The sequence below is a fragment of the Marmota monax genome, unplaced genomic scaffold (assembly GCF_021218885.2).
Source record: "Marmota monax isolate L192 unplaced genomic scaffold, Marmota_monax_Labrador192_F-V1.1 WCK01_AAM20220418_F8-fsc00199, whole genome shotgun sequence".
Taxonomy (NCBI): domain Eukaryota; kingdom Metazoa; phylum Chordata; class Mammalia; order Rodentia; family Sciuridae; genus Marmota; species Marmota monax.
This window is the reverse complement of record NW_026694340.1, coordinates 2,601,642-2,620,387: the sequence shown is the minus strand read 5'-3', so window position 1 is coordinate 2,620,387 and position 18,746 is coordinate 2,601,642. Positions and strand designations below refer to the sequence as shown.

The 18,746-nt window shown below is 36.8% G+C and overlaps 1 protein-coding gene and 1 non-coding gene across 2 annotated transcripts in view; both read left to right on the top strand.

Moving 5' to 3' along the window:
* Sar1b (secretion associated Ras related GTPase 1B) overlaps nt 1-18,746 on the top strand; it is a 30,703-nt gene that overhangs the window by 5,213 nt on the left and 6,744 nt on the right. The window contains exons 2-5 of the mRNA XM_046467614.2: nt 5,899-5,974; nt 9,594-9,713; nt 16,210-16,275; nt 18,066-18,169. Coding sequence (XP_046323570.1) covers nt 5,917-5,974; nt 9,594-9,713; nt 16,210-16,275; nt 18,066-18,169 — 348 coding nt within the window. The 5' untranslated portion in view covers nt 5,899-5,916. The remainder of the gene's footprint in view (nt 1-5,898; nt 5,975-9,593; nt 9,714-16,209; nt 16,276-18,065; nt 18,170-18,746) is intronic.
* Nucleotides 8,626-8,701, top strand: Trnav-gac (transfer RNA valine (anticodon GAC)). Its single transcript has one exon. It is a non-coding gene; the product is annotated as a tRNA-Val (tRNA).

Below are 18,746 nucleotides of genomic sequence, written 5' to 3'. Positions count from 1 at the left end.
AGTTCTTATTTACTTTTCAATAATAACATCAGCCAGGCTTACTTTGTACATATTGTCTCATCTGATCTTTACAATACCTTGAGAGATATTTTGAAAGAAACTTGTAACTTGTTGAAGAACATAAAGTATATGCATCATAAATAAGCCTTGCTTTGCTTTAAGTACTAGCTACAAGTTGTCTTAAACCACTGTTCCACTGCAGGCTGCTCATGCTCTCAACAATTGGCTCCTCCTCACCAAAGCCAGCTGTGACCTCTCTGCAGCTGTACTTAAGGTCACTAATTTTTTTCCTCCATTTTCATCATTGTCTTTTCTAATTCTTCCAGTCTTTCTGGGTTACATTGGTTCTTCCACTCCCATCTGTCCCTTAAAGACTATCTGTAGTGAGACCTTATTTCTTCCATAGCATTTTGTCTGGTATTTAAGGAGAAGGATTACAGGCAGAGATGGTAGAAGAACATTCTGATGTTGAGAAGGAGAATGGGCAGAGGTTTTAAGGTGGCAAAGTTTGAGTCCCCTGCAGTGAATGGCAAGAAGTTTACTTTGATCTAGGGAAAGCCACAAAAAGGGACATATATAAGATAAGCTTGGATCAGTAGCTAAAAGGCAAATAGTAGAATTTCTGGAGTAGTAGACTAGCAGTTTGATTGAATCATTATGAGCTGGTTGCAGCTCAGTACTAGCCACTTGTCTGGTATGTGTGAGGCACTGGGTTCGATCCTCAGCACCACATAAAAATAAATAAATAAAATAAAGGCATTGTGTCCATGGCTGGGGATGTGGCTCAAGCGGTAGCACGCTTGCCTGGCACGCATGTGGCCCCGGGTTCGATCCTTAGCACCACATACAAACAAATACGTTGTCTCCGCCAAAAACTAAAAAATAAATATTAAAAAATTCTCTCTCTCTCTAAAAAAAAAAAAAAATTAAAAAAAGGTATTGTGTCCATCTACAATTTTAAAAATATTTTAAAAATAAAAATAAAAAACCGCTAGTGGACCAAACAAGGTGGCACAAACCTGTAATCCCCAATTTGGGAGGCTGAGGCAGGAGGGTCATAAGTTCAGGCCAGCCTCAGCAATTTGACAAGCCCTTTATCAATATAGCAAGACCCTGTCTCAAAATAAAAATAAAAATGGCTGATGAAGGGCTAGGGTTGTGGCTCATAGGTGAAGCTCTGGGTTTGATCCTCTGGGTTTGATCATCACATAAAATGAAGATATTGTGTACACCTATAAGTAAAAAAAGGTAAATAAATATTTTTTAAAAATCTATTTTAAAAAATGGCTGAGGAAGTTGCTCAGTGATAAAGTGCCCCTGAGTTTGGTCTCCAGCAGGAGAAAAACCAAAACACTGGTGGTGGGGGCTGTGGTTTTAGCTCAGTGGTAGAGTACTTGCCTAGCATTTGTGAGGCACTAGGTTTAATTCTCAGCACCACATATAAATAAATACATAAATAGATTTAAAGAAAAAAGGTTAATACACATACACACCAAAAACAAACAAACAAACAAAAAAAAACACCACTGGTGGCTCTTCATCCACTGCATAATTTAGGTGGCCAAATAATTTATCACCTAAACAGGGGCCTTTCTGAGTGATGGAAGCACTATTAAAAATTACAGAGATATAATAGGTATGAGCTGAGAGTCTCTTCAGCAGACTGATAGTTATGGTCACCCTGACAACATAACAAGTCAAGTCCAAGATAAAATTTTGGTAAAGCCATTCTGGAGACAGTGTACAGATGGATAGAGCCAGTGGTGCTCGCCTGTAATCCTAGTGGCTAGGGAGGCTGAGACAGGAGGATTGTGAGTTCAAAGCCAACCTCAGCAACAGCAACTCAGTGAGACCCGTTTCTAAATAAAATACAAAATAGGGCTGGGGATGTGGCTCAGTGGCTGAGTGCACCTGAGTTCAATCCCCAGTACTTTTCCCCTCAAAAAAGATGGCTAGAGACACATTTTGAGATGAAGGTGGTAGTTAGAACTGGTTGTGTTGGTGAATACCTGTAATCTGAGCAGCTTGGGAGGCTGAAGTGAGAAGCTGAGACAGAAGGATTGTGAGTTCAAAACCAGCCTCAGCAACTTAGCAAGGCCCTAAGCAACTCAGCGAGACCCTGTCTCTAATAAAATATAAAAAGGCTGGGAGCTGGAGTGTGCATGTCTATAATCCTAGCAGCTCGGCTCGGGAGGTAAGGCAGGAAGATTGAGAGTTCAAAGCCAGCCTCAGCAACTCAGTGAGACTGTGTCTTTAAATAAAATACAAAAAATAGGACTGGGGATGTTGCTCAGTGGTTAAGTGCTCCTGGGTTTAGTCCCTGGTGTCACCCCCCCAAAAAAAGATGGTTGTCAGGAATGTTATATAAGGATTATTTTTTTAGATTATGTATTTATTCCAATTTGTTATACATGATGGCAGAATGCAATTCATTTCATATTACACATATAGAACACAATTTTTCAAGTCACTGATTGTACACAAAGTATTTTCACACCATTCATGTCTTCATACATGAACTTAGGGTAATGATGTCTAACTCATTCCACCATCATTCCTACCTGCTTGCCCCCTCCCTTCCACTCCCTCCTCTTTGCCCTATCTAAAGTTCCTCCATTCCTCCCATCCTCCCCCCATGGCCATTATGAGTCAACATCCTCAAAGAAAACATTCGGCCTTTGGTTTTTTGGGATTGGCTTGCCTTACTTAGCATTATATTCTCCAACTCCATCCATTTACCTGCAAATGCCATGATTTTATTCTCTTTTAATGCTGAGTAATGTTCCATTGTGGTATATATCAAAGTTTCCCTAAGGATTATTTTTGATGTACTTAGGCTAGAACCCAAAACCTTATGCATATTAGTCAAGTACTCTACCACTGAACTACATCTCCATCGCCCCCACCCTGCCACTTTTTTTTTTTTTTTTTTTTTTAGGAGATAGAGTGTCACTCTGTTTCCCAAGCTGGCCTTAAACTCCTGGGCTCAGACATTGCTACCTAAGCCTTCTGAGAAGCTGAGACTGCAGGTGCATGCCACCATACCTGGTGACAAAAAAGTTCTTGACTCAGTGGTTCCTATTACTCTGGCTCCTGTCTCACTAGTTAGGACCCATTGATTTTTACTCTCTGTTCAACCCTATCACAATCGTGTCACCCAACCATACTTGACCTTTGACCTTTACCTATTCAGTTTCACACCTCTGTACACTGTAAGTTCTTCACAACCTTCTAGCAAATTCCTACTTAATCTTTAAGACTCAGGCTAACTATTATCCCAGAAGGCTTTCCTTAACTGCACTTTGTTGCCCTCTGTAGAATTGTGGACATAGGGCTTTGAGTAGAAACATAAGAAGCAGGATTGATTTCTCTTTTTTAAGAAGCAGGATTGGGGGCTGAGGTTGTAGCTTAGTGGTAGAACACTTGCCTAGCATGTGTGAGGCACTGGGTTAGATTCTCAGCACCACATAAAAATATAAATAAAGATATTGTGTCCATCTATAGCTAAAAATATTTTTAAAAAGCAAGATTGGTTTCTCTCTTTTTTATATACAGATATAAAAAAACATATTAAATAGTGTGTGTGTATGTCATACTTGTCTAAAGAATGATAAAGAAAGCACACCCTTGAAAAATTTTGAACTTGACCCAAGTTTCGGGCCTGTTCTTTTATTCCTATCTGAAAAATGAACTTTGTTGACCTTTTTTATATTTTTATATGTGTGATCCTTCTTCTCTCAAGAGGCTTTTTCTCATATTTCCCATATTACTCTATTAGTTTATCAAATCTGTTAAGTAAATAATGAACTAAACTATATTTTATTTTCTATGATTTAAAAAAATTTTAGCATTGAGCAATATGATTAAAATTTGAAAAATACAGAAAGATAACAGGCAAGAAATTTACCACTTAGCACCACTTGCTATTTAAAAAACAACAACAAAAAAAACTATGTAATGTTTTGAACAGCCAACAATAAAAAATTAAAAAAAAAATGGGTCTTTATTCCACACAGGTATAATCAGACTTTTTTCATTACCACAACCTTCTTATAAAAATATCCTCTTTCTTGGACACAGCCATATCAATGTTTATAGCAGCACAATTCACAATAGCTAAACTATGGAACCAACTCAGATACCCTTCAATAAATGAATGGATTAAAAAATGTGTATATACACAATGGAATATTACTTAGCAATAAAAGAGAATAAAGTTATGGCATTTTTTATCTGGAGAAGATAATGCTAAGTGAAGTTAGCCAATCCCCAAAAAAACAAATGGCGAATATTTTCTCTGATATAAGGTGACTGACTCATAGTGGGGTAGGGAGAGGGAACATGGAGGAATAGAAGAACTCTAGATAGGGCAGAGGGGTGGGAAGGAAAGGGAGGGGGCAGGGGATTAGCAATGATTGTGGAATGTGATGAACATCATTATCCAAAGTGCATGTATGAAGACAGGAGTTGATGTGAACATACTTTATGTACAAAATTGTGTTCTATATGTGTAATAAGACTTGTGATGCATTCCACTGTCATGTATTTAAAAAATAAAAGCAATTGAAAAAAAAAAAAAGGCTTCAGGACAAAACAAACAAACAAAAATATCCTCTTTCTTTTCTCTCTGCTCTTCCTCCTTTCTCCCTCCAATACCCACTACAAGGATGTAGTAAATGTCCCATGACTGTATATACTATAATTTATTTAACTTACTGAACATAGATTATCTCCAATTTTTTTTTTTTTTTTTTTTTTTGGTACTGGGGATTTAACCCAGGGGTGCTTTACCACTGAGCTACATCCCCAGTCCTTTATGTTTTTTATTTTGAAATAGGGTCTCACCAAAGTTGCTGAGGGCCTTGCTAATTTGCTGAGGCTGGCCTTTAACTTTTGATCTTTCTGTCTCACCCTCACAAGTTGCTGAGATTATAGGTATATACCACCATACCTGGCTCCAAAATTTTTCTTAAATAACACTAATGAAGAGTATATTTATGCATAAAGATTCTCTACGTTTAGGATAATTTATAAAGAATTCTTGGATCAAATGATATCAACAGATACATTGCCAAATTGGTTTTGAAAAAGATTTGTACTACCAGGCACAATGGCACACTCTTATAATCCCAGTAATTTAGGAGGCTGAAATAGGAGGATTGCAAGTTCAAGACCAGCCTCAGCAACTTGGGTAGGCCCTAAGTACCTTAGTGAGATCCTGTCTCAAAATAAAAATTATAAAGCGCTGGGGATGTAGCTCAGTGACAAAGCCCCCCTGGGTTCAATCCCCAGTACCGAAAGAAAAAAGAAAAAAATTTTTTAGAAAGAAAAATAAAAGAAAAAGATTTACACTAAGCCAGGGACTGTGGCACACACCTATAATCTAGCAACTCAAGGCCAGGCAGGAGGATGAGAGTTCAGTGGTAGAGTACCCTGGGTTCAGTCCCCAGCATGGCAATATAGCAAGACCCTATCAAGAAAGAAAAGAAGGAAGGAAGGAAGGAAAAGAAAAGAAGGTTGGTTATGTAACTCAGTTGTAGACTGATCCTGGGTTCAATCCTCAGTACCACCCCTCTCCTCCAGAAAAAGAAGAAAAAATTGGTACTATTTTATACTGCCATGAACTGTGTGCCTTTTTGCCCCTTTCTTTTTAGTTCAGATTGTTGTTAATTCTCTTTCATTTTGTTACTTAGATGGACATAGAACATTCTCTACTTAGTATTATAATGACATTTTCCTTTTTTATGTGTCAGTATCTATTAAGTTATGGGGGCCTGGATAATAGTGCTTAACTCTTTATAGTAAGATTGTTGTAGTATTATTTATTCAAAGTTGGTGTTAGTGTTTAATGAATGTTGGTATATAATGTTGACTACTAAATTCAAAACTCTTTTTCAGACCCTGTAAGATTTGGATATGTCCTTCATATTCGATTGGATTTACAGTGGGTTCAGCAGTGTACTACAGTTTTTAGGTAATGGCTGCCCGTTGTTCTCCATAGTTATCCCATTTAATCTGTTTATATATAAGTATGCTTATTTGCATAGAGCCTTCTTATATATAAGCCAGTAGTTAAGAATGCAAGCTTTTTTGCTTATTTATTTTTTGTGGTACTGTAGGTGAATCCAGTGATGTTTTACCACAGAGCTACCTCCCCAGCCCTTTTTATCTTTGAGACAGGGCATTGCTAAATTGTTCAGGCTGGCCTTGAGTTTGTGATCCTCCTGCCTCAGCTGCCCAGGCAGCTGGGATTATAGGCATATAATGCCCAGCAAGAATGCAAGGTTTAAAATCATAACAATCATATTAATTATTCATCCCTTTACCCCTTCCCCCACCCCACCCCGCCAAACTAGGGATTGAACCAGAGACAATTTACCACTGAGCTACATCCCCAGCCCTTTAGATTTTTTGTTGCCTCTGCTAGTCTCAAACTTGCAATTCTCCTGCCTTAGCCTCCTAATAGCTGGGATTATAGGTATGCACCACTGTGCCTGGCCAAATTAACTTCTGTTGATATATATATATATATATATATATATATATATGGCTTTATTATTGGAATAATTAACAAACATTTGAAGATATTGCCAGTCTCCTGATTTTCAAATTTTACCCTGCATTTAGTCTCTCTGTAATCATCAATCTTTTGAACTGGATTTCATGGCATAGTTTCAGACAGGTCACAGTGCTTACAGAATTATATCTCCTATATAAATATTTCTTCTTCCATGAACATTTTCTTGACAAAGGAAATAAATTTTGTAGTCGATTGCACATCTGTAATCTAGCTACTCAAGAGGCTGAGGCAGGACTATCATAAGTTTGAGGTCAGCCTTGGCAATTTAGTGATACTTTTTCTCAAAATAAAAAAATAAAAAGGTCTGGGGATGTAGCTCAGTGGTAGTGTACCCTGGGCTCAGTCCCCAGTACCACACACATAACACACACAAATGCACAAGAAAAACCATAAGCCTCCATTTGAGTATGATGTGTCAAAATGCATTCTATTGTCATGTGTAACTAATTAGAACAAATAAAAAATATTTTAAAAAATTAAAGGGGAAAGCAGAATATAAGAAAAAAAAGAAAGAAAAACCATAAGTGCTTAATATCCTAAAAACCTCATTTATTAATTGAGTAAATATTTTTTTGAGCTTCTGCCATGAGTAAAGATAAGTCCTGTGTTCTCTTGCAATTCTATGGGGTTAAAAAACTAAGCACCTAAGAAAGTTGAAGGTTGAGGGTATAGCTTAGTGGTAAAGTATATGCTTAGACTGTGTGAGGCCCTGGGTTTAAGTCCTAGCCTCAAAATTTGATTTTAAAAAGTAAAGTTAAGGCCAGACATGGTGGTACACACCTGTAATCCCAGCTGCTCAGGAGGTTCAGGCAGGAGGATCACCAATTCAAGGCCAGGCTGGGCAGTTTATCAAGACCTTATTCCAAAATAAAACAGAGCTGGAGATGTTGTTCAATGGTGGAATGGTTGCCTAGCATGTGTGAGGCTCTGGGTTTGATCCCTAGTACTAGCAAAAAAGGAATGAAGTTCAATATTTAGCTTTTAAATGCCAGTCTACTATAAATTGGTCAATGCTGCATTTTCAGCATTTATAAATTTATCATTGCCTCATTGATATGTCTAAGATTATATACTTGGGATTTTTGTTTCTGTTGTTATAGCTTAGTTTTATATAATCCTATGATCAACAGTTTAGTCTAATTTAGTAAGTTAAATTAAATTCAACAATTAACCTCTTAACTTTTTAGCTGAAAGAATGCTCACTGTTATTTTTTCACCAAAAATACTTGTTTTCATTCATGAAAAAAAATCTGTTTTTAATCAGTCATGGTGACACAGGACTGTAATTCCAATGACTTGAAATGCTGAGACAAGATCAAATGTTAAAGTCCAACTTCAGCAATTTAGTAAGACCTTGGCCCCAAATGAAAAAATTTAATTTTTTTTTTTTAAAAGGACTGAGTTGGACATGGTGGCACAGACCTGTAATTCCAGTGGCCCCGGAGGCTGAGAGGAGGATCACAAGTTCAAAGCTAGCCTCAGTAACTTATCAAGGCCCTAAGTAATGTAGCCAGATCTTGTCTCAAAATAAAAAAATATATAAAAAGAGCTGGGGGGCTGGGGATGTGGCTCAAGCGGTAGCACGCTCACCCGGCATGCGTGCGGCCCGGGTTCGATCCTCAGCACCACATACAAACAAAGATGTTGTGCCGCCGAAAACTAAAAAATAAATATTAAAAAAAAAAAAATTCTCTCTCACTCTCTCTCTCTCTGTCTCTCACTCTCTTTTTTTTTTTTAAAAAAAAAAAAAAAAGAGCTGGGGGCTGGGGCTGTAGCTCAGTGGCAGATTGAGACACCTGGTTCAATCCTTAGCACCACATAAAAATAAATAATAAAATAAAGGCATTCTGTCCATACACAACTACCAAAAAAATTATTTTAAAAAAGGGCTGGGGACATGGCTCAGGGTTCAATTCTTGGTACCAAATAAATAAATTTAAATAAATAAATAAATTTTAAAAGTGCTGGGGATATAGCTCAGAGATAGAATGCTCCATCCCCAGAATTTTAAACAAAACAAAACTTTACTTAAAAATTTCCTTCAGGCTGGGGATATAGCTCAGTTGGTAGAGTGCTTGCCTGACATGCACAAGGCCCTGGGTTCAATTCCCAGGACCAGCAAAAAAAAAAAAAAAATTATCCTTGCTGGGTAGGGTGGTACACACCTATAATCCCAGCAACTGGGGAGGCTGAGGCAGGAGAATTGCAAGTTCAAGGCCAGCCTCAGCAATTTAGTGAGGCCCTAAGCAACTTAGTAAGACCCTCTCTCAAAATAAAAAATAAAAAGGGGTGGTCTGGTGTTGTAGCTCAGTGGTAGAGTGCCTGCCTCACACACATGAGGCACTGGGTTTGATCCTCAGCACCACATAAAAATAAATAAATAAAGATTGTATCCATCTACAACTTAAATAAATAAATAAATAAATAAAAAGGGCTGGGGATATAGCTCAGTATTAGGGTTCCTTTGGGTTTAATCCCCAATAACAAAAACAAACAAACATTTTTTTCCTCAGTCTAGCTTTATAAATACATGATATCAAGTATTTTTTTCAGTGTTTTTCTAATAGAGAACACAGATTTTACCCCTAAATTGTGAATGTATCAGCTTTTTACTATTGCAGATATGTTTAGGAGATACAAATATTTCACCAACTGTTGTCAAGTTTAGTTTTTTAATTATTTGAAGTCCCAAATTATGAATAGATGTAAAATAGTTCTGTTAAGACTGAAAATAAATTAATTTTTTTTAAAAGAGAGAGAGAGAGTGCAAGAATTTTGTTTTAATATTTATTTTTTTAGTTTTCGGCAGACACAACATCTTTGTTTGTATGTGGTGCTGAGGATCAAACCCGGGCCGCACGCATGCCAGGCGAGCGCACTACCGCTTGAGCCACATCCCCAGCCCTGAAAATAAATTTAGAAATTCATGCTTATTCAGGCAAAATTTAAAGTCATTTGGATAATCTATGTCAATATCACTTTGACTAATCAGAGCTTTTAATATAATCTACAGGATTATATAAGAAAACCGGTAAATTGGTATTTCTTGGACTGGATAATGCGGGAAAAACAACATTGCTACACATGCTAAAAGATGACAGACTTGGACAACATGTCCCAACCTTACATCCCAGTAAGTATATTCCCCCATCTGACATAATACTTGATTAAAGTGATGCTGAGTCATATGCACTAACCAAAAGGGATTTGTTTTTGTTTGTTTTTGATGGATATATTATGATCAGTTTGTGTGAACTGTTCCTAAAATAGTATAATAAATAATAAATTACCTAGCTTCCAAGGAATATATTTAGGTCTTCAAATAATACTCATACTATTTTATCTATTACTACTTCCTTTTCTAGCTAAAAAACTTAAAAAAATTCTCAGAGATTATGACATGATCAGTATATAGTCGTGATTATCTTGTTTACATAGCCTGAATTTCTAATGTATTTTAAAACCAAACTATTTTAATCACTTGCTCAGTAGATAGTTTATGGTTTTATACATTGCTGGTAACGCTCAACTTGTTACTCAGTTATTTTTTTAATTCCTGAAAATGTCAACAATATCTAATATACACCCATGCTAAAGGATGTGAGGCTGACGGAGGCTAAGGATGTAGCTCAGAAGTACAGCAAATGGCTAGCATGCACCAGGCCCCTAGTTTAATCCCTGGTGCCACGATATAAATAAATATTTTAAAAATACACACTATAGAATTATGCCAAAAAACAGGGCATGTACTGATGTAGAAAATTGTAAAGCAGGGGCTGGGGTTGTGGCTCGGTGGTAGAGCACTTGCCTAGCATGTATGAGGCACTGGGTTCAATCCTCACCACCACATAAAAATAAATAATAAAGTTATTATGTCCATCTACAACTAAAAATATTTAAAAAAAAAGAAAATTGTAAAGCAATTTTTAAAATACTTTCCTATTTTCTTTTAGAAAGACATTAGTAATCATCCTGTAAATTACTTAATTCATACCATCCTGAAATAAGTTTATATAATGAGTATGTTTTTTTTTTTTAAACAGTTACATATGTTAGAGAGAGAATATTTTGAATATTTATTTTTTAGTATTCGGCGGACACAACATCTTTGTTTGTATGTGGTGCTGAGGATCGAACCTGGGCCTCACGCATGCTAGGCGAGTGCGCTACCGCTTGAGCCACATCTCCAGCCCCAATGAATATGTTTTAGAAAGTAAAGCTGGGCTGGGGATGTGGCTCAAGCGGTAGCACGCTCGCCTGGCATGCGTGCGGCCTGGGTTCGATCCTCAGCACCACATACAAACAAAGATGTTGTGTCCGCCAAGAACTAAAAAATAAATATTAAAAAAATTCTCTCTCTCTCTATCTCTCTCTCTCTCCCTCTCCCACTCTCTCTTTAAAAAAAAAAAAAAAAAAAAAAAAAAAGAAAGTAAAGCTAATGTTAAAATGATTTGGGGTAGGGGATACTCAGGATAGAACCCAGGGACATTTAACCATTGACCCACATCCTCAACCCTTTTTTATGTGGAGACAGGGTCTTTCTGGATTGCTTAGGGCCTTGCTAAGTTGCTGAGGCTAGTTTTGAACTTGTGATCCTCCTGCCTTAGCCTCTTGAGCCACTGAGATTATAGGTGTATGCCACCATGCCTGGCCTAAAATGAATTTATACATACCTGTGACCTTACTTTTGCTAGTGAAAGATTATAAATCAGGTAGGTACAATGTTTAAAGAAAGATAATACAAGATTAATGATGTGGGGTTGGGGGATTTAGCTCAGTGGCAGAGCACTTGCCTAGCACACGCAAGGCCCTGAGTCTGGTCCTCAGCCCTGGGGGGAAAAAAAAGATTAATGATGGATTAAGGAGTGTATTTATTTATTGTGGTGCCAGCAATGGAACCCAGGTCCTTGCACATACTAGGCAAGTGCTCTAACACTGAGCTGTAATCCCAGCCTGGTGTAGCTTTATTTATTTTTTTTTAATTTTTGTTTTGTGTATATATATGTGTGTGTGTATGTTTAAACTTGTTCTCTTTAGATATACATGACAGTTTGTTTCTGTCATGTTATACATACATGGAGTGTAACTTCCCATTCTTATGGTTGTACATGATGTGGAGTTACACTGGTCGTGTATTTATATATGAATGTAGGAAAGTTATGTCCAATTCATTCTACTGTCTTTCCTATTCTCATCCCTCCTTCTTTCCTTTCATTCTCTTTTGTGTAATCTAATGAACTTCTCTTCTCTCCCTGCCTTATTGTGTGTTAGAAGTCACATATCAGAGCCAGTGTAGCTTTAATAAGGAGTATAAAATTGAAAACTAGACCAAAAAGCAGATAATAGTTGTTCAGTAAATGTTCAAAGAGCAAGTGTGGTAACACCCACCTATAATCCCAGCTGTTCTGGAGACTGAGGAAGTAAATTTAAGGCCAAACTCTAGTGAGAATCTATCTCAAAATAAAAAAGACTCGAAATGTATCTCAGTGGTAGAGTGCCCTTGTTCAATCCCCTGTAGTGGGGGTGAAAAATGACTAAGGAAGGAGAAGAGAACAAAACTATTTTTTTCCATAAAACTATTAGGTTAGAAAAGGAACATTTCATAAAATTGATAAATCTTTTTTATATTAGAAGAGGGGGGGCTTGATAAATAAGATTCTGATACAAGAACAGTACTGTTAGAGAAAATGATCATGGTGAAATTTAATATATAAAATTGCAAAAACAGCAGAATTGGAAGAGACCTACCTCTAGAGTGGTATAAGTTGCTTTCTTACTTTTTGATGTTGCTGTCTTTCATTTATTCACCAAATATTGAGTGCTTACTTCAAAACCAAACATTTTTCTAAATGCTATGGATACAACAGTGGCACTAAACAGATGCTGTCTTCACTTTGCTGCAGCTAACATTAATTATAGCTCACATTTTTTTTTTTTTATTTATTTATTTATTTATTTATTTTAGTTCTCGGCAGACACAACATCTTTGTATGTGGTGCTGAGGATCGAACCCGGGCCGCACGCATGCCAGGCGAGTGCGCTACCGCTTGAGCCACATCCCCAGCCCAACATTTTTTAATTAAAAGAATATGTGAGGGGCTGGAGCTCAGCAGTAGGGTGCTCACCTAGCACCTGCAAGGCCCTGGGTTCGATCCTCAGCACCACATAAAAATAAATAAAATAAAGGTATTGTATCCAACTACAACTAAAAAATTGTGGTTTTTTATATATATATATGTATATATAAAGAATATATGTGAGGGCTGGGGATATAGTTCAGTAGGTAGAGTGCTTGCCTTACATGCACAAGGCCCTGGGTTCAATCCCCAGCACCACAAAAAAAAAAAAAGAGGTAACATACATATATCCTGTGATATAACAATTCTACTTTAGGTGTTTTATCCAGGAAAAATGAAGACATATTTACCAAAAAGTTTATACAGGAGTCTTTAATCCAGCTTTATTTTGTAGTTGCCAAAAAACTAGAAACACCTCAGATGTCTATTTAAAAAAGAATGAATATGCAGTGGGATACAACTCAGCAAGAAAGGGAATAAACTACATTCAGTCATATTATACTACACAGAATAAGCTGATCACCAAAAGTTACCTGCTGTATATTTATCTCATATTTGAGAACAGGCAAAACTAACCTATGGTGATAGAATTCAGATTAATGTTTGTTTCTGGGGGGTGGAGCTGGTAATTAACTGGGAGGAGACAATAGGGGACTTTTCTGGGATGTTTTAACAGTGTTCTGTATCTTAATTAAACCAGGACTTTAAAAAAAAAAAACAGAACGAAGAGTGTATTGGTGATTATAACCACAGAAGTGGTTTGCCAGCCATATCCAAGCATTATCTTTTCCTTATGGTTAGTGACTTTGAACAATGATTATATAAATATTTAATTCATTTGCTACTCTAACAATAGTTTGTTAATAAAATAAACTACTCTGAGCTAGAGTAGTTAACACTAGCACTTCCACTGTAATTATGGGGGAACTTCTGTTTCTGGTCTAGAAGGAAGAGTAACAGTATGAAATTATTCTTTCACTATAAATGATTAGATAACTAGACAGAAAAATCATATGACTACAACTGTTTTCAAGGATTGGGCAATTGCACAAGATTATAATTCCTGAAAGAAGGAAAACTTCTTTATTCTAGCTTTCTGATAGGAGGTAATTTTCAGACCATTGTGCAAAGAAAGGAAACCCAAACATAGCCCTCTAGTCTTGCTAAGTTGGAGACAAGAGAACAGACTTTGGGGAGGCCAAAGTAATGAGAGTTTGTTGGGAGGGAAGGGGGAGCTCAATAGAAATAACTCTAGAAATGTGCATGGCTGAACACCATTCTGTACATGCATACAACAAAAACTCCACAAGGTTAATCAAGGAATCATTTCTGGAGAAAGAACAATTATAGGGAGCTATCAGCCAAATCATTACTAAAGCTTACAAAGGACTGTGAATATTCAAGTCCTTCTAGCTAGAATGGGCATATTTGATCAGATACACAGGCATTGAATAGAGGACCCAGAGGGATCATACTTTAGTAATGGGGCTAAAGTAGCCCCAAAGAAAAGCTGTTTTTTCCTAACAGAACTTAAAAATGAATCTACAGGCAATTTACAGTCCTCCAAGGCAAAATCCAAAGAAATACAACAAAATTTAGCATCCATTGTTAAAATTACTAGACACATAAAGAACTAGAGAAGTTGTCAAGAAATTTGTAATGTTTTGAACAACCCACAATAAAAAATTAAAAAAAAAAAAAAAAAAAAAAAAAAAAAAAAAAAAAAAAAAAAGAACTAGAGAAGTGAGGCGAAAAATGCAATCAGAAGAAACAAACCCCAAAGTGATAGAAGATGATGGAATGGACAGATAAGGTCATTAAGACAGCTGTTGTGGGCTGGGGATGTAGCTCAAGCGGTAACGCGCTTGCCTGGGTTTGATCCTCAGCACCATATAAAAATAAAATAAAGATAAATATTAAAAATATAAAAAATAAATATTAAAAATTTAATATTAAAAAATTTAAAAAATAAATATTAAAACATTCTCTCTTTCTCTCTAAAAAAAAAGCTGTTGTATGCCCAAGGATTTAAAGGAAAACATGTACTTAATGAGGAGAGAAATGGAAGATGGAACCAAATGGAACTTTTTTTTTTTTTTTAAACCAAGGATTGAACCCAGGGGCACTTAATTACTGAGCCACATCCCCAGCCATTTTTATTTTTTATTTTGAGATAGAATCTTGCTAAGTAGCTGAAGCTGTTTTTGAATTTGTGATTCTCCTGCTTCAGCCTCCCAAATCTCTGCAATTATAGGCCTGCACCACCATGCCCAGCCCCAAATGAAACTTTTTTTTTTTAATTTGTTTTTTTTTTAGTGAGAGAGAGAGAGAGAGAATTTTAATATTTATTTTTTAGTTTTTGGCGGACACAACATCTTTGTTTGTATGTGGTGCTGAGGATCGAACCCGGGCCGCATGCATGCCAGGCGAGCGCGCTACTGCTTGAGCCACATCCCCAGCCCCCAAATGAAACTTCTAACAATGAAAATTTCTTTGGATAGGATTAACAGCAAATTAGACAGTGCCAATACTGCAGAAGGAAAGACCAGTGATAGGCACTAGACTGAATGAAGCACAGAGGCCTCTCAGTGTCACCAGTTGCTATGTATGCGCGGAGGACCGAACTAGCTCGCAATAAACACCTCTTTGCTGCTTACAAAAAAAAAAAAAAAGAATGAAGCACAGAGAGAAAAATGACTGAAAGGAAAATAAAAAGAGCCTCAGTGACTTATAAGACAATATCAGGTAGTCTAAGAGACTTGTAAGTGAAATTCCAGAAGGAGAAAGGAGAGAGCAGAAAAAAATTGAAGAAGTAATGTTTCCAGTTTTTTATTATAAATTCTGTTTGCTTTTAGACTGTCTTGAGACTGGGGATATTGCTCAATGGTAGAATACCTGGAGGTACTAGGTTTAATCCCCAGCAGTTGCGGGGGAAGAATGTTTTATGATGGCCATAAGAAAATATTATTAGATTATTTCACTTGCATCATTTAAGAAGAATTACAAGAGCTGGATACAGTGGCACATGCCTGTAATCCCAGCGGCTTGGGAGGCTGAGGTAGGAGGATCATGAGTTCAAAGCCAGCCTCTGCAAAAATGAGGGGTTAAGCAACTCAGTGAGATCCTATCTCTAAATAAAGTACAAAATAGGGTTGGGGATGTGATTCAGTGGCTGAAGGACCCTAAATTCAATCCCCAGTACTCCCCTTCAAAATAAAGAATTACATGAAAATGTTTTAGATTGGAATAGTCATTTGAATTCAGAGCCATAATTGTCTAGGTTAATATTTTCGGCAGAAATGAGAAAAGGAAAAACAAATGTTAGATTTATTATGGATAGTGATTATCAGAATTGGCTATTATGATTTTTTGTGTTATATTATCTGTTTTAATTGGATTATAACTAATCATAACAAAATATTCTTTTACTAGTTCCTAAATGTTTCATTGTCCTTATTTGTAATTACAGTAAATCAAATATTAGGTTATAATGCATGCTCTGAATGAATTTCTAATTTTTATATCATAAAAATATTGTATTATTTTTTTTAGCTTCAGAAGAATTAACTATTGCTGGTATGACTTTTACAACTTTTGATCTGGGTGGACATGTTCAAGGTAAGATTCTGTTACTATTACAGTCACTTTGTTTTATTTTAACTTGGTTGAAAGGCCATTATGTTCCAGTGCATGAAATCTCATTCTATTTAAGCAAAGCCAGAGTAGACTTAAAGTTTAGGGATTATTATTACCCCCCAGATAAATGCTTTAAAAGCAAGAGGTAATTTTCATAATATTCCTGGTCAGTTTTAGTGTAAGTTGCTTATGTTGATTAAAAATATGAGTGAAATTTAGCTTCCATTCTTTCTGCTTCAGTCTACCTATCATCTGTTGTTGTAATTATGTTATGAATATGTATCTGCTCTGAAAACACCTTCAGTAGATAATTCATTACTTAAAATAATAAGGCCAAATTTATTGACCTGGCATTCAGTGTCTCTGGTATGTACTATGGACTTGTCTTTTTTTCCCTGATATTCTCCTCTCCACTCCCTCCCTCACCCTTTATTTTATTGTATTTTATTTTATTTTTATTATTATTACTATTATTATTATTTTCTTTTGGTGGTTCTGGGATTGAGCATAAACCAGGGCCTTGAGCATGTAAGCAAACCCTCTACCACAGAGCTACATAACCAGTCTTTTAAAAATTTTTATCATGAGACAGGGTCTCACTATTTGCCCAGGCTAGCCTTAAATTGGTAATGTTCCTGCCTAAGTGTGAGCTACTGCACACAGTCCCATTCTGTTTATTCCATCCAAACCAAAGCTTAGTGATCTCTGTGCTTTTGCTCATGCCATCCCCATGTGTGTATATAAGTAACTAGTTCAGGGCCCAGTGTACATTCTGCTGCCTTCCCGGGGAAGCCACTCCCAGCTTAGAGTGCTCTCAGTTTAGCTTCCTTAGACTTTACAGTGTGCACAGGTCTGCAGCAAGCTTAGGAAAGACTATCTTATCTCCTAAATTAAATTGTAGGACTAAAATTCTACAGAAATCTAAATTTATTTTTTATCCCCAAAAGTACTTGACAATGTCCAGCACATAGTAAGTCATAACTAATGCATATTACAGAGTTAATGGGCATTCTAAAAAGCTGTTCTTATGTATATTTGAAAGGATTTTAAATGGTTGTGGCTAGTGTAAGCACATTTGATACATAAAATAATTGATACACAAAATAATTATTTATATATATAAATTAATTTTGGGGATGTGAAGATTAGTAAGAATTATAATCTAGCTGGGCGCAGTGTGCCATGCCTGTAATCCCAGCAGCTTGGGAGGCTGAGACAGGAGGATCTTGAGTTCAAAGCCAGCCTCAGCAATGGCGAGGGGCGCTAAGCAACTCAGTGAGACCCTGTTTCTAAATAAAATACAAAATAGGGCTGGGGATGTAGCTCATTTTTTATTTTGATATAGGGTCTTGCTAAGTTGTAGAGACTGGCCGCCAACATGCAAGCCACCTGCCTCAGCCTCCCAAGTTGCTAGGATTACAAGTGTGTGTCACTGTGCCCACCTTGGAGAACTACTCTTAATATCTTTTTTTTTTTTTTTTTTTGGTACTGAGGATGGAACCTTAGGGGCACTTAACCACTGAGCCACATCCCTAGTCCTGTTCTGTATTTTATTTAGAGACAAGGTCTCACTAAGTTGCCTGGCACCTTGCCATTGCTAAGTCTGGCTTTGAACCTGCGATCCTCCTGTCTCAGCCTCCTGAGCCGCTGGGATTACAGATGTGCACCACCACACCTGGCTTTTCTTTACTATCTTGTTGGACACTTCATTCAAACCATCTGCTAGGTTTGACCAGCAAATAAATTCTCTAACTCCTGATTGTTTTTGTTAGCCCGAAGAGTATGGAAAAACTACCTTCCTGCTATCAATGGCATTGTATTTCTTGTGGATTGTGCAGACCATGAAAGGCTGTTAGAATCAAAAGAAGAACTTGATGTAAGTTAAATAATTAAAACTAAGCATAGTAAAAGCACTCTGGTAAACCTGAAGAAATAAATTGGAAATATGGTGTCAGAATGCAGCCTTTCTGTACTCTCTGATGAAACTCCTGAAAATTTGTTGAGCTTAGTGACTGCTTTAAGTAGTGATTACTACTTAATGCAGGAATTACTTGCAGTAATTGTAGCTATTGAGGAAACATGAACATAGACAACCTTCTTAAAGACTCTTCTAGGGGTTCACCCTCTACAAAGTGTGCCCATCCTAGTATATTTCATGTGTACTGCATTCTTGGAGTGGGGTTTATCTTGAGTCCCTAGTCCTTCTTAGAATGCCATTTCTTCAGGAATTGGCTAGAATTTAGAAATAGTATAATATGTCATCTTTGTCACCACTTCCAAAAGTGAGCAGGTACATGTTTAGCTACCTCTCCTTTCCCCTCCCAGGCCAGATGCTTTATAAAGGGTCTCAGGAATAGCAGATAAGACCAGAAATAGATCTGGGACCAAAGTAGCTCTGTGCTTTTACTGAAGCAAATCATACCTCTGCCCAGAGCAGACAAATACTCCTTTAT